This window comes from Haliotis cracherodii, unplaced genomic scaffold, assembly GCF_022045235.1.
Source record: "Haliotis cracherodii isolate W230 unplaced genomic scaffold, xgHalCrac1.p SCAF_8, whole genome shotgun sequence".
Lineage (NCBI taxonomy): Eukaryota > Metazoa > Mollusca > Gastropoda > Lepetellida > Haliotidae > Haliotis > Haliotis cracherodii.
This window is the reverse complement of record NW_027266341.1, coordinates 32,652,606-32,668,014: the sequence shown is the minus strand read 5'-3', so window position 1 is coordinate 32,668,014 and position 15,409 is coordinate 32,652,606. Positions and strand designations below refer to the sequence as shown.

General features: G+C 38.1%; 1 protein-coding gene across 2 annotated transcripts in view; it reads left to right on the top strand.

Annotated features, from left to right (window-relative positions):
• Positions 1-14,774, top strand: part of LOC139449497 (phosphatidylinositol 3,4,5-trisphosphate 3-phosphatase TPTE2-like) — a 70,651-nt gene extending 55,877 nt beyond the window's left edge. For both annotated transcript variants that reach the window (XM_071230920.1, XM_071230921.1), the window contains 9 exons: positions 686-767; positions 1,019-1,169; positions 3,157-3,237; positions 3,919-4,021; positions 6,277-6,374; positions 7,074-7,169; positions 8,314-8,387; positions 9,184-9,301; positions 10,633-14,774. In XM_071230920.1, the coding sequence (XP_071087021.1) occupies positions 686-767; positions 1,019-1,169; positions 3,157-3,237; positions 3,919-4,021; positions 6,277-6,374; positions 7,074-7,169; positions 8,314-8,387; positions 9,184-9,298 (800 nt within the window). In that variant the 3' untranslated portion in view covers positions 9,299-9,301; positions 10,633-14,774. The remainder of the gene's footprint in view (positions 1-685; positions 768-1,018; positions 1,170-3,156; positions 3,238-3,918; positions 4,022-6,276; positions 6,375-7,073; positions 7,170-8,313; positions 8,388-9,183; positions 9,302-10,632) is intronic.
• Positions 14,775-15,409: the final 635 nt, after the last annotated feature.

Below are 15,409 nucleotides of genomic sequence, written 5' to 3'. Positions count from 1 at the left end.
TGTGACATTTTCTGACAGTGGCATTGTCAGACTTCTATTGTGTCTGTGACATTGTCTGACAGTGACATTGTCTGATTGTGACATTGTCTGACTGACATTGTCTGACTGACATTGTATGACTGTGACATTGTCTCACTGATATTGTGTCTGATTGTGACATTGTCTCACTGCTATTGTGTTTGACTGCTTTTGTGTCTGTGACATTTAGTGACTGTGACATTTTATGACTGTGTCTGACTGTAACCTTGTCTAACTGTAACCATGTCTGACTGTAACCTTGTTTGACTAACTGAGTCTGACTGACTGACAAAGCCTTGTTCTCAAGTACAAATAGTGATCACATTCTACATTATAAGTGGGGCCACTGGTGGTCCAAGTGTCGTGATTCGCTGTGCAGAGTTGCCTCCCTTGGGCACACCAGAAACCTATGATTGTGGTTTCGAATCCTGATTTGCCCCAATTATGTTTCTAAGTTTGTCAGCACCATACCTGTGCTCGTGGGTTTCTCCAAAGTGGTAAACGTCTGAGACCTGACATTTCAAAGAGATACGAGAGTTATTTAAATGTAGAAATGTGCTTCCCACTCCCACCACTCCCATCAGCCATTACCTTAGTTGTTCAACAGGGAATAATATGTTGTGTATTATGCATACTGTCATCACCATTCTGTCTTTGATTTCTTCAGGTGAGCGAGACTATGATGAGACGTTATTTTTTAACAATGTGCGGCGGGTTTTCATCGACGATCACAATGTGCCAAAACTTTCGTAAGAATTATTGATAATTATCTAAAACAATAAACAAATAAATTATGCTCCTTGATTGAACATAAAGGTACACAGTGTAAGGGAGATAACTCCCTTGTCATCAATCATCTTTATGATCTCTTATACAAAGCCAAACATTATGATGATGACATTGATGTGTTTTAATTTCATTTTAAATAATTAACTATTGATAACTGACCAAATATTGAGTTTATAGAACAGACTGAGAAATTATTTTAGTTACTTTTCAGTGATATGTTGAAATTTGCTGATGATGTTCGTGAATGGATGGCATCTGATAGTCGCAACGTCATCGCAATTCATTGCAAGGGGGGCAAAGGCCGGACTGGGACGATGATTTGTACATGGCTGATTGACTGTGGCTTGTTTGAAGAGGCTGAGGTAAGACAGCAAATATGTAAAATAACGTTGGATAACAGATGACTTTGTGCTTGTATAATACCATATGTAAGATAGTTACGTGATAAATCACAAAGAACAATGAAGAACAAAGCATGGTTTATTTCATGATAAAACATTGTGAGAATTGTGAGAATTTGGGGAAATACCAAACTTCACCTGTTAATAAAATGGACTTGTCCGATGTGCCAAGATCGGATTCTATTCATGGAGTCATGATTATGAAAATTTGGGTAAATATTTATTTTGAAGTTTGTACATTTTCAACATCCTTACCAGACGGTACATAATGTTGATATCTCATATAAGAAACAAAAGACCCGTGGTTGTTGTTTATCGCCCCTCATGGTTTATTCTCCCTACTGTACGATAAACAACTCCCACTCATCGTTTATTTCTTGAATAGAAGTCAGAGTCATAGAGACTGATACAACGGCATAGTTATGTGAATATAGACTGAATATGGGTTATGCATTAATGATATCAGTAAGACAAGACTGATTCTGTCTGTGGGTGGTGGTGGGTGGCCTTGTGGTTAAAGTGTTCACCTGTCCCCAGGTTTGACTCCCCACTTAGGTTTACTGTACAAGTCCAGTCTTTCGGTCCCCTGTTGTATTATAAGGGAGGGGAGTTATGGATGTCAACTTCTTTATTATGAGGAACACAACATTTGGAAGCATATACTTACCCCTTCATTATTCACCTAACTTTCATGGGTTGTTCCTCATAATAAAGAATTTGACATCCATAAATTCTCTCCCTTACATGTATCACTTCTAAATGCCTTTCAAAGTATTGTATTGTTGTTAGAATATGGCAAAAAATAGTCAAAACCATTGAAAAACAAACTCACTCACCTCCTGTGGTGTCGGCACCATAGGTTTCATCAGAATCCGGATGTAAATCCCCAACTGAAATAAGTGGGGAATTTTAAGTCATGTTTGTCCTGATAGAATTAAATTATTTTACTTTTCTGTTGCTATTCACTAATTGATTGTTATCAGTATATAATGACATCCTTTGACTGACGGCCGCATCACCACCGTTGTAGCAAGTACTGATTATGACCATGTAAAGCAGTAGGTGTGCTGGAGTTGTCTCCCTTGATTCTCCACCATGCTGTGGGATGAAGATGATGTAGATGATGTGTTGTCAGGGTAGATGATGGGTTGTCAGGAATGGGTTGTCAGGGTAGATGATGGGTTGTCAGGGTAGATGGTGTGTTGTCAGGGTAGATGGTGGGTTGTCAGGGTAGATGATGAGTTGTCAGGGTAGATGATGGGTAGATGATGTGTTGTCAGGGTAGATGATGTGTTGTCAGGGTAGATGATGGGTTGTCAGGGTAGATGATGTGTTGTCAGGGTAGATGATGCATTGTCAGGGTAGATGATGTGTTGTCAGGGTAGCTGATGTGTTGTCAGGGTAGATGATGTGTTGTCAGGGTAGATGATGGGTTGTCAGGGTAGATGATGTGTTGTCAGGGTAGATGATGTATTGTCAGGGTAGATGATGGGTTGTCAGGGTAGATGATGGGTTGTCAGGGTAGATGATAGGTACGTGGGGGTAGTTGATGGGTACGTCGAGGTAGTTGATTGGTACGTCAGTGTAGTTGATGTGTTGTCAGGGTAGATGATGTGTTGTCAGGGTAGATGATGTGTTGTCAGGGTAGATGATGGGTTGTCAGGGTAGATGATGTGTTGTCAGGGTAGATGATGTGTTGTCAGGGTAGATGATGCATTGTCAGGGTAGATGATGTGTTGTCAGGGTAGATGATGGGTTGTCAGGGTAGATGATGTGTTGTCAGGGTAGATGATGTGTTGTCAGAGTAGATGATGTGTTGTCAGGGTAGATGATGTGTTGTCAGGGTAGATGATGTGTTGTCAGGGTAGATGATGTGTTGTCAGGGTAGATGATGGGTGTTCAGGCTAGATAATGTTTCTAGTCTAGTTTCTGTCTTGGTGTGATGCAGGAGAGTCTCAACTACTTCGGTGATCGCCGGACGGACCTGAGTGTGGGGAAGGCCTTCCAGGGCGTGGAGACCCCGAGTCAGGTGACATAAACTTATTGATTATTGCAGACTTAATGTGGAAATGGAAATAGAGCTGAGAGATTAAATGTTTGTCCACAAATGTGTCTGATACTTTTCTTAATATTGTGAATTTTGTACTGGCTGAAGATAACATGAGACACGCTGTAGTTGTTCATGATAATCTGATTTACACTGTAGTTGTTCATGATAATCTGATTTACACTGTAGTTGTTCATGATAATCTGATTTACACTGTAGTTGTTCATGATAATCTGATTTACACTGTAGTTGTTCATGATAATCTGATTTACACTGTAGTTGTTCATGATAATCTGATTTACACTGTAGTTGTTTATGATGACCTTATACACACAGAAGTGGTTAATGATAACATGAGACATACTGAAGTTCATGATAACATGAGACACACTGACGTTGTTCAGGATAACATGAGACACACTGAAGTTGTTCAGGATAACATGAGACACTGAAGTTGTTCAAGATAACATGAGACACACTGAAGTTGTTCAGGATCACATGAGACACACTGAAGTTGTTCAGGATAACATGAGACACTCTGAAGTTGTTCAGGATAACATGAGACACTCTGAAGTTGTTTTATGATAATCTGATTTACTCTAAAGTTGTTCATGATAACCTGACAAACACTGAAGTTTACATTGAAACTATTTCTACTTCCAGAGTCGCTATGTTGGGTACTATGAGAAGATAAAGAATGACAACCGGCAACTACCTCCAAAGAAATATATGAAAATCACATCCCTCAAAATAGAAGCAATCCGAGGTAGAGTCTTCTCAGTGATTTCCGATTTGTCCAGATCTGGTAGACACTGGTGTTATCCACCTGCATCAGGTGTTATCACTCCAATTAATGTAACCCATTTAAAGTCAGAATCAATACATATCAAGTGTTATCCATGCCATCATATATGCAATGTCATCTTATATGAGGTGTCATGTATACTGCATCAAATGCTATCCATTGTTATTATCCTATATCAGATTTCCTATAGCAGTGTTATCCATTCCTCCAGGTGGTATCCATACTGCATTATTCTTCAAGTTATCACTCATTACCAGATATTATCCATTATCACCTATATGAGCAGGTGTTATCCATTGTTATCTCAGTATATCAGTTGTTATCTACTGTTATCCACCTATTTAAGTTGTGATCCATTATCATACTATATCAGTTGTTATCAAGTGTTATCCTGCTACATCAGGTGTCAACCTTTTGTATCCTCCTATATCAGTTGCTATCTGGTATTATCCTATATCACTGTTATCCTCGTATATCTGGAGTTATCAAGTATTATCCTTCTATATCTGGAGTTATCAAGTATTATCCTCCTATATCTAGAGTTATCAAGTATTATCTTCCTTTATCAGTTGTTATCTAGTGTTGTCCTCCTACTTCACTATCCACTATCATCCTCCTATATCAGGTGTTATCTTGTGGTTATCGTCCTGTATCTCATGTTAACAAGTATTATACTCCTATATCAGTGGGTGTCCTCCTAGATCAGGTGTCTCAAGTATTATCCTTCTATATCATTTGTTATCCTCCTATATCAGGTGTTGTCTTTCTATATCATTTGTTATCCTTCTATATCAGGTGTTATCCTCCTATATCAGGTGTTATCCTTCTATATCAGGTTTTATCCTCCTATATCAGGTGTTATCCTTCTATATCAGGTGTTATCCTCCTATATCAGGTGTTATCCTTCTATATCAGGTTTTATCCTCCTATATCAGGTGTTATCCTTCTATATCAGGTGTTATCCTCCTATATCAGGTGTTATCCTTCTATATCAGGTTTTATCCTCCTATATCAGGTGTTATCCTTCTATATCAGGTGTTATCCTCCTATATCAGGTGTTATCCTTCTATATCAGGTGTTATCTTTCTATATCAGGTGTTCTCCACTATTATCTTCCTACATAAGATGTTATCATGTATTAACCTCCTATATCAGTTGTTATCCTTTTATATCAGGTGTTATCTTTCTATATCAGGTGTTCTCAACTATTATCCTCCTATATAAGATGTTATCATGTATTAACCTCCTATATCTGGTGTTGTATTGAGTATTATCCTCCTTGTATCCGGTGTTATCTATTGTTAACTTATATCAGGTGTTATTGAGTATTATTATCCCCCGCCCCAGCGAAGTTGGCAGGGGATATAGAAATGGGTTCCGTGTGTGTGTGCGTGTACGCGCGTGCGTGCCGAAATCGTTTCCGGAGCATAACTCAGAAACCGTTAAATATTTCTCTACGAAACTTTGCATGTCTATCAGACTCATGCTGAACTGGTGCCTTTTGCTATTTAGGAATTTTATAAATTTTTATTTTTTACATTTCCACTGCAACAAGTTGGACTTAGGTTCTATAGGGTAGAGTTTGTTTCCGGAGTGTAATTCAAAAACTGTTAAATACTTTCCAACAAAAACTTTGCATGTTTACCAGACACATACTGAACTGGTGCCTTTTGGTATTTAGGAATTTTATAAATTTTTATGTTTTACGTTTCCATGGCAACAAGTTTGACTTAGGTTCTATAAGGGTGGTGTTCGTTTCCAGAGCATAACTCAAAAACCATTAAATACTTTCCAACAAAAACTTTGCATGTCTACTAGGCACATACTGAACTGGTGCCTTTTGCTATTTAGGAATTTTATAAATTTTTATTTTTTACGTTTCCATGGCAACAAGTTGGACTAGTGCCATTTGATATTAAGGAGTTTTAGAACTGTTTATTTTAGGATTTCCATTGCAGCTATTTTGACATGGGCTAAGAGAAATGTTGGGTCAGTTACCTGGTTTCTGACCATAACATGTTAAAATGGGCGGGGGATATAGATGACTTTGTCAACTGTATGCTTGTCCTCCTTGTACCAGGTGTTATCGCGTGTTATCCCCCTCCATCAGGTGTTATCGTCCTATATCTGGTGTCTGTTATTGACCAGGTGTTATCGTGTGTTATCCCCCTCCATCAGGTGTTATCATCCTATATCTGGTGTCTGTTATTGACCAGGTGTGGGTGATGGAGATGGTAGTGACCTGTCCATGGAGATCCGGGCTGATGGGCTACTCATCTTTGAGTGTTTTGTCGCTACAGGTGTCAACTGTCAGGTAACTCTCAGCTTTCAACTCATCAGTTTTCTGTATTCATCTGAACGTCAGATAACTTAACCAGACCATTGTCCCTCCATGTCAATATTAATATTGTCTAAAACACAGAACACTGTGATTCGTTATCCTAAACCCAGCAACATGCTGATACAGTGAAACCCAATAAGAATGGGAACAGTATGACAGTTATAGGACTAGGACGAGTCCAAATTTACTACCCGGGTACCCACACCCCTATTACCCAACCCTACCCGGGTACACATGTAGGTCTCGAGATGGGTACAAAATGTCGGAGTGGGAATAGTTTGACCATAGCCTTGGCAAAATGTATTTAGATACTCGTATAAAAGGATATGGTCATGCATACACTAAAGTTGACTAAAGCTTTTTCTTTATTCAAACTTATGTAATTTAGAAGGAATGGGTGTTTAGTCAGAAATAAATGTGAACATTAGTGACTTGTAGTGTAACCATAGAGTTCTAGATAATATTTGTCATTAAACAATATCTCACGTGACAAACCACGGGTCTGGGTAGTCTCCTGTCTCCGTACCCACCCGACCAGAGTTCCTGAGTTACCGGTCCCAGCCCTAATTTGTTTAGTGGGCCATTTGTTAAACCGGACTGGAATTCATGCTATCCAAATTTACAGGGTTATCTGTTGATGCCAGTACTGTATTCTTTATGCACTGTTTCCAGCTGATGAAGTACACGGACAGCGACAGCATCGTCATCAACCTGAAGAACAGTCCCCGACTGGAGGGAGACATCAAGGTCATGTTCCACTCCACAAATGTAAGCCAGTTGCTCATAAGCCAGTTCTTCAAAAGCCAGTTGCTCATAAGCCAGTTCTTCATAAACTAGTTTATAAGCCAGTTCTTTAAAGGCCAGTTGTTCATAAACCAGTTGTTTATAAGCCATTGTTTATAAGCCAGTTCTTTAAAAGCCAGTTGTTCATAAGCCAGTGCTTCATAAACTAAGCCAGTTCTTTAAAGTTCTTTCATAAGCCAGTTGTTCATAAGCCAGTTGTTTATAAGCCAGTTGTTTATAAGCCATTGTTTACAAGCCAGTTGTTCATAGCCAGTTCATGAGCCAGTTGTTCATAAGCCAGTTGTTCATAAGCCAGTTGTTTATAAGCCAGTTGTTCATAAGCCAGTTGTTCATAAACCTGTTCTTTATAAACCGGTTGTTTATAAGCCAGTTGTTTTATAAGCCAGTTGTTCATAAGCCAGTTGTTCATAAACCAGTTCTTTATAAACCAGTTGTTCATAAGCCAGTTGTTCATAAACCAGTTCTTTATAAACCTGTGTTCATAAGCCAGTTCTTTAAAGGCCAGTTTTTCATAAGCCAGTTGTTTATAAACCAGTTGTTCATAAGACAGTTCTTTAAAGGCCAGTTGTTCATGAGCCAGTTCTTTATAAACCAGTTGTTCATAAGCCAGTTTTTTAAAGGACAGTTGTTCATGAGCCAGTTTTTTAAAGGACAGTTGTTCATGAGCCAGTTCTTTATAAACCAGTTGTTCATAAGCCAGTTCATTAAAGGCCAGTTGTTCATGAGCCAGTTCTTTATAAACCAGTTCTTTAAAAGCCAGTTGTTCATATGCCAGTACTTTATAAACCAGTTGTTCATGGGCCAGTTGTTTTTAATCCAGTTCTTCATAGGCCAGTTTTATTGTTGTTGTTTAATGCTGCAACATGACAGCGGCCTGTCAAAACAGGTCCACACACCAGTGATTCATACGGTGAGCAACAATGACGGCTTCTTGCTTTGCACACCGTTCACAAGTGGAGGCTGTCCTGGTCAGTGATTGATCATGGCTTTAGAGAAAGGTAGATATCTCTCCATGAAGCCTATTGAGATGCTGCTGCACCTGTAATGAACTGTTAAAGGTTCTGGGTGAAAGTAATAAGTCTTGAAATTGTGAATTGTAACGTTTCAGGTGCGTCTTCCCAAGGGCTATGACAAGTGCCCGTTCTACTTCTGGTTCAACACTGCCTTTATTGAAGATCATAAGTAAGTCATACAGGGGATTTACACTCCAAGCTGTCACTTAATCATACCTTTAGAGACATTAGTAATAAAAAAAAGACCCGTGAAGACTCAGGTAGAATAGGTCTTTAGCTACCCATGCTTGCCGTAAATGGCGACTATGCTTGTCGTCATAGGATCGGGTGGTCAGACTTGCTGACTTGGTTGATGCATGTCATAGTATCCCAATAACGTGGATCGATGCTTATGATGTCAATCACTGGATTGTCTGGTCCAGACTCGATTATTTACAGACCGCCGTCAAATAGCAGGAATACTGCTTAGTGCGGTGTTAAACAACAAACAAACAATAAAAAATAGTAATTAAAATGATCTGGCCTACAAAAGAAAGAACAACCAATTCCTTGAAAGCATCCATGTTTAATGTTCTTAGCTTGGCCTTTTGTTTGAATATCTTCTTATAGTCTGTATTGTCATCATTACATTACAGTAGACAGTACATTCTTATTAGGGGGCACGGGTGGCCCAGTCATCTAAGGCGTCGCGATTCGCTGTGCAGAGTTGCGTCCCTTGGGCAAGCCAAAAACCTATGATTGTGGCTTCGAATCCTGGTTCGCCCCAATTATGTTTCTAGGTTTGTCCACACCATACCCGTGCTCGTGGGTTTCACCGAAGTGGTAAACGTCTAAGACCTGCATCACTTCGGGCTTTCCTCCATATTAAGCTGAAACGCCGTGATATAACTGGAATACTGTTAAAAGCGGTGTTAACCCAACTCACTCACTCACACATTCTTATGAATTCAATGGTTTCTTTCCAGACTACGAATGGGCCGAAGTGAACTTGATAATCCTCACAAAAAGAAAGTCTTTCATGTATTCAGGGAGAACTTTGCCATTGAAGTAAACTTTGAAGATGTTAATCCTGATTTCTAATGAGTAAGTTCACCATTACCGACTCCTATTTGAATATCGTGGTATGCAGTGGGGTATAAGTGAGTGGATGATAATTGTGTTTATTATTATATATTCTAAAGTGAATATCATACAAGATACAAGATACAAGAAATTTGGTTTAATGTCAGTCATTACAGGTAACAATATGACATTCTACCTATAATAAATATTTGATTCTGATTGATGAATCAGAGGTATCAAATGACAATAAACCCCCTCTGACTGAAACAGCCGATTTGATGACTGCATCTCTGCAGAAGCTAATATTTTTAGAATAGTACTTCTTTTACAGTCATTTGTTGGTAGGCATTTTAAAATATTAATATGATCAATTATAGGCTACATGATTCAAAATTACAGTTACAATATTCAAAAGATGTGTGGGAATTCATATCGTGCAGAAATCTACAAAGAGAATGTATTTCTAGTTTTGAGGACAAATCAGCTTGCTATTTGGCGCTTTTCTTATACAAGTTTGAGGTCATAATGCTGCATTGCAGTAAGCGATATGACATAACAGTGACGTGTGGTACAGAATGAAACCTTTGCAAGACTTGCATACATTTCTTTCTTTTTACCCACATCATGTTATCTTATGAAGTTGCCATGCTACATGCTTTCAGTGCCTGTCATAAGTTAGAGTGAAATATTACTGTCTAAAAAAACTTCTTGAACATACAGAGTGCCACATATTGTGTCAATGCTGCTGTCAGTGATTCTGTAAATTCTGATTGACATCCCACATAAAACACTGGACTCAACCCATGCCGCTTCACTCAGTATATTTGCTAGCACCAAAGAGTTCATGTCTTATTTAGTCATGGTGGAATAGAGATAAGCACACTGTGTTTTCTATGTAGAGCTAGGTTACCTGTAGATTTAACAGCGCTAAATTTAACATTTGAAACCTCACACTGCGTGATCGTTTTCAAATTCAATTTAGTGCGGGTTATATCTGTAGGTAGCCTGGCTCTACATTGAAACCACAGTTTGTTTATGTACTAATTAGCTCTTAAGAGCTATTATTCCGGTTAACAGAAAAGTATGAGATAATTATAAAATGTACATGGGAAGCTGAAATATATTTACAATGAAATCCATCCATCCATCATCCATCCATCCATCCATCCATCCATCCATCCATCCACAAACCCATCTATGCATCCATCCACCAACCCATCTATCCATCCATCCATCCATCCATCCACCCACCCACCCAATCACCCACCCACCCATCCATCCATCCATTCATCCATCCATCCATCAATACTATTTTGTTCAATTTGACAATTATTACGTATGTATTTCAACAGGTTCCACCACTTACTAATTAGACTACGACTGAACATCTACACCAGATGAAGGCCCAAGAGAGATCTACACAAGTTTGGAAAGCCTCCTCTGTGCTCTACACCATTTTATTAGCAGACCCCAAGTAAAATCTACACCAGTTGATGTCCCTTTAAGAGAAGTTTCTGTGTTTGTTTATGTTTGTCCAAACCTTGTGACTGCACATTCAGACGGAGACATCGTATGTCTCTCTGTAGACCCACGATCGACATTCAGCTGCTTAAGACGTGCATCCTCACGCAACAAAGAGAATTAAGTTCTTGATCATCTTAATTGGCTTGACAGAAGTGTGATTTTATTTTGATATCAATACAGATATGTTTGTTTAGTTTAAACATGACTGCCTCCGTGGTCTAGTGGAAGAGTGTCCGCCTGGAGAGCGGAAGGTCCGGGGTTCGATCCCTGGCCGTGTCATACTAAATGATGGTACTTGTTGTTACCCTGTCTGGCACTCATCATTAAGGGTCTTAAACAAGGACGGGTCGGCTCGGAATAAGTATACTGTGCCTGAGTGGGGTATTCATGTTAAACAGCGGCATGGTATCTCAGTAGGCTAGCATTACATAAAAATGCATGCATGCACGTCACTGTATAAGTGCAATAATCTTGGATGTGACGTTAAACCCCATTTCACCTCACCTATTTTTTCAACATATCAAGTTGTCTAAAAATGTCAGTGGGATTGCGCACAAGTGCATCTTTTATTGTCGCCTTATCCCTGAATAGTTAAACTTATATTGCATAATGGAAATGAACAATTTACAGTTGAAGAAGTTGTGGAAACTAGTACACAATGTCATACAGTGCTGATGTAGTGCTATGTACAATGTGCTGAAAAACTGACAATAGTGTTCATCTCATACAAACCCAAATATTATACAGTTCTTTAAATATACTTTTAACAATAATAATTAATTACAGTTTTGAAAAAATAGTATTCCAACTTAAGAATCTGTTAGTTGTTGCTATATATTTGTGTTCAGTAAAATATTTAGTTCACCAAATATAATACTATATAGCATCTTTTGACCTCCAGGATTGCCAATATCTGACTGTAATATCTTCCTAAAGTCATTTGTTGTTTTATGAAATCTGGTCAATTTGAGAGTGAATGTATTTGTTTGGTCTTTGGTACCTTACATTGCTTAGTAGTTCCAACCTTCCAGAAATGGCGTTGAGACTTGTGGTTATGCAAATGTATCTGCCTTATTATATTCGTTGAGCCAATATGTTATTTTCCTAACGGTATATTTGAAATATGTCTGGTTAATGTATCTTTTTATATTGTCTATTTCATGTGATGTTAGTTCCCAGGGATATGTCACAGGGTATACAGACATGAATATATTTATATCTTTGGCCTTACAGCGTTAATTTCTTTTTTTAGAATTCTTTTTCTTTTCATGAGGTCAAGGTAAATTAGCCAAAGTACATCATGACAGGATAGGTTTGTAATGTCAAATTCGCGAGAACAACTTTCAGAAAAGCCTTTTTTTCACATAACTATTTCTTTACATTTTTTCTAAATCTCTCTTGAATTGACGTTTAAAACAAGATCCTAACTACAGAAGCTTGAGATCAGTATTTATTTCAACCCAAGTCAAATGTTTCCTGTTGTTTACATTTTAGGAGAACTTATGAAATATTTATTTGATTCTATAAGCAAGTATACATAAATATGGAATATAAAAATACTCCTAGAAGACAACCATGAAACAAGTTTTATTGAAAGCTCCAGTAGGATTTACTTCCATTGTGGGCATGTAATTTGTTCTCTTGCAAATAGTGATATTTATAACCCTTTATGAATTTTTGTCAAAGAATTTTAGAAATATGTGGTCTAACATTGATACACCTTGTACTCAAATATTAATGCTTAAAATATATATCGCAGTCTCTTGAGATTTGATTTGGATGATGATTTGTAAACTTACTACATGTATTTTGTATACATACCTGTTACTTCAGCGATATTGATTCCCTGTCAATCAGTTGCCACTTAACTGTTGTCAGGACATGTTTCTTTGCAATGACAACAATATCAAAATTAGAATATAATAACATGTTTTCAATATTTCTTCTGAGAGTAAAAATATGTCATCATCAATTAAATACATGGACATCAACACTAGCACAACACTAGCACATTTTGTCGACCCCCATTTCATAAAACATTTTTTTACGGCCCCACCCACCCTCAATACATGTAATATTTTTTCATGCTTCCCCCTCTAATAAATGACCAGTCCCTAAATAATGTTCAAATTAATAATTTTTTTATTAAAAAAAATAGAATTGTGTCATTTTTTTATGCCACCACCCAAATTTGGCAACCTCCCACTTCCAATGTGTCATTTTTTCATGACCCCCCTTAATCTCACCAGCCCCCCTACCCTATTATAAATGACAAGTCCCTGTATAAATCCCATATATGTCCATGTATAAAGTGTAGAGGAAAAACAAGGTTTGAGGAAGTTGATAGTTCCAGTCAGACAGTCGTGCAATAGTAGCATACAATTGAATACAGTGAATGATACCATATAATGGCAATAGAGTGAGTGAGTTAAAATTTAACGTCGCATCGGCATTATTTCAGCCATATAGCGAGTAATGGCAATAGAAACATGAGATTACTTCCTTTAGATTGTTGTAGTTTCCTTCATAAATTACACAGATGCAGTCTTCATTCCCCCAGAAACCTAACCTTCTTGTACGAGGCAACCAAATGGGTCGGTTGATCCAGCTTGGCGACTCGCTTGATGGCGTGTCCTCGTACCTGGGCGAAGGGATTGTTGCTCATAATATCGATCACTGGATTGCCATCAGATACAGTTGTACGTAGTTGCAATATTTCTGAGTGTGACATTAACAACAAAGTTTTCATTCCACATTCTCTAAACACACAATCTGTCTTCATCTTGGTCTATAGTTAATAAATCTAAAACAATAATTTGTTCAACATGAATATCATTTAATAAAGCTAATTATTCATTTGGGACTTTTTTAGATTCTAAAGTCATTACTGCGCAAAAAACTGAACATTTTTTAGCATAGTCCAAAGTGTTTAATGTTTTTATTATCTACTTGTAAATGTAGTGTCTAGGTTGGCTTTGTAGAGAATCTTTTCACTTTGACACAGTGAACCTTTTGCGTAATTTATATCTCTTTATATCACCTTGTATTTTCTTCAATGCAAATAAATCTTATTTATTCTACAGTAATATTTTATCTTAATATCTTTATTCACCTTCCTTGAGATTATATCTGTGTACTGTTCCAATTTCAGGACACAAGTGGTGTAAAATGCCCCAATTCACTGTACAGAGTTGTGTCCCTTACCTGTGCAGGATCCACTGTCATGGGTTTGAACCCGTTCACACTTGTGCCCATAGGTTTTACCAGTTGAAGGCATAAACTTCGATGTATTCTTTCTGAAATAATGCTCACAAGTACCCACTTTAAGCTTACACACCGATATGACAAAAATACTGTTCAAGGCAGTGTTAAACACATTATCACTATTATTCAAACTTTCCTATTTTTATATCATCTCTACATAGCATTCCAGAATTGTTTTTTAATCTATAAATGTATTCCTTTCATGACATATTCTCATGCCAAATAAAACAATACGAAACCCATCTTTTATTCATTGGAAAAACAAACAATAGAGAATTAAATTCTTTAAAAAGTCTATGACAATTCACTTTTGTAAAAGTTTCCAGATTTTAAATTTGTATTAACTTCAGCAGTTTTCTCCTGGTGATATTAATGGTATCAACTGAACAAATCATCAGTGTGTTATTATTACTTGAAATATTTTATTGAAAATAAGCTGTATCACCAGTTCAAAGGAAAGAAAATACCAAGACTTTCTACAATGTACCATGGAGATATGTTTATTTCACTACCCTGTTTTTTACAAACTATTTATAGCATGTATTTTGGTTGTATAAAGTTTGTTTACATTGTATTGTACATACGGCAGCACATCAGTGTGATGTGTCTCTATGTTCATTAAGCAAGATAAAGTCAAGCAAGTAGTGTCATGTTCAGTGTGCATCTGGGATGCAGGGTGGCGCAGATTGGACACAGGTGCAATAAACGAGTGATATCACAACCTTAGTTTTGTCTTTGACTTAGAGTGAGAGAGTGTGATGGGTGAGAGAGGTGGTTGGTTGAGTGAGTAGTTGAGTGAGTGGTTGAATGGGTGGTTGAGTGGGTGGTTGAGTGGAGGGTTGAGTGGGTGGTTGAGTGGGTGGTTGAGTGGGTAGTTGAGGGAGTGGTTGTGTGGGTAGTTGAGTGAGTGGTTGAGTGGGTAGTTGAGGGCGTGGTTGTGTGGGTAGTTGAGTGAGTGGTTGAGTGGGTAGTTGAGTGGGTAGTTGAGGGAGTGGTTGTGTGGGTAGTTGAGTGAGTGGTTGAGTGGGTAGTTGAGTGGGTAGTTGCGTGGGGAATTGATGGGTGAGTGAGTGGTTGAGTGGTTGAATGAGTGGGTGGTTGCGTGGGGAATTAATGGTTGGTTGAGTGAGTGGTTGAGTGGGTGGTTGAGTGAGTTGTTGAGTGGTGGGTTAAGTAGGTGGTTGAGTGGGTGGTTGAGTGGGTGGTTGAGTGAGTAGTTGAGTGGGTAGTTGAGGGAGTGGTTGTGTGGGTAGTTGAGTGAGTGGTTGAGTGAGTAGTTGAGTGGGTAGTTGAGTGAGTGGTTGAATGGGTGGTTGAGTGGGTGGTTGAGTGGAGGGTTGA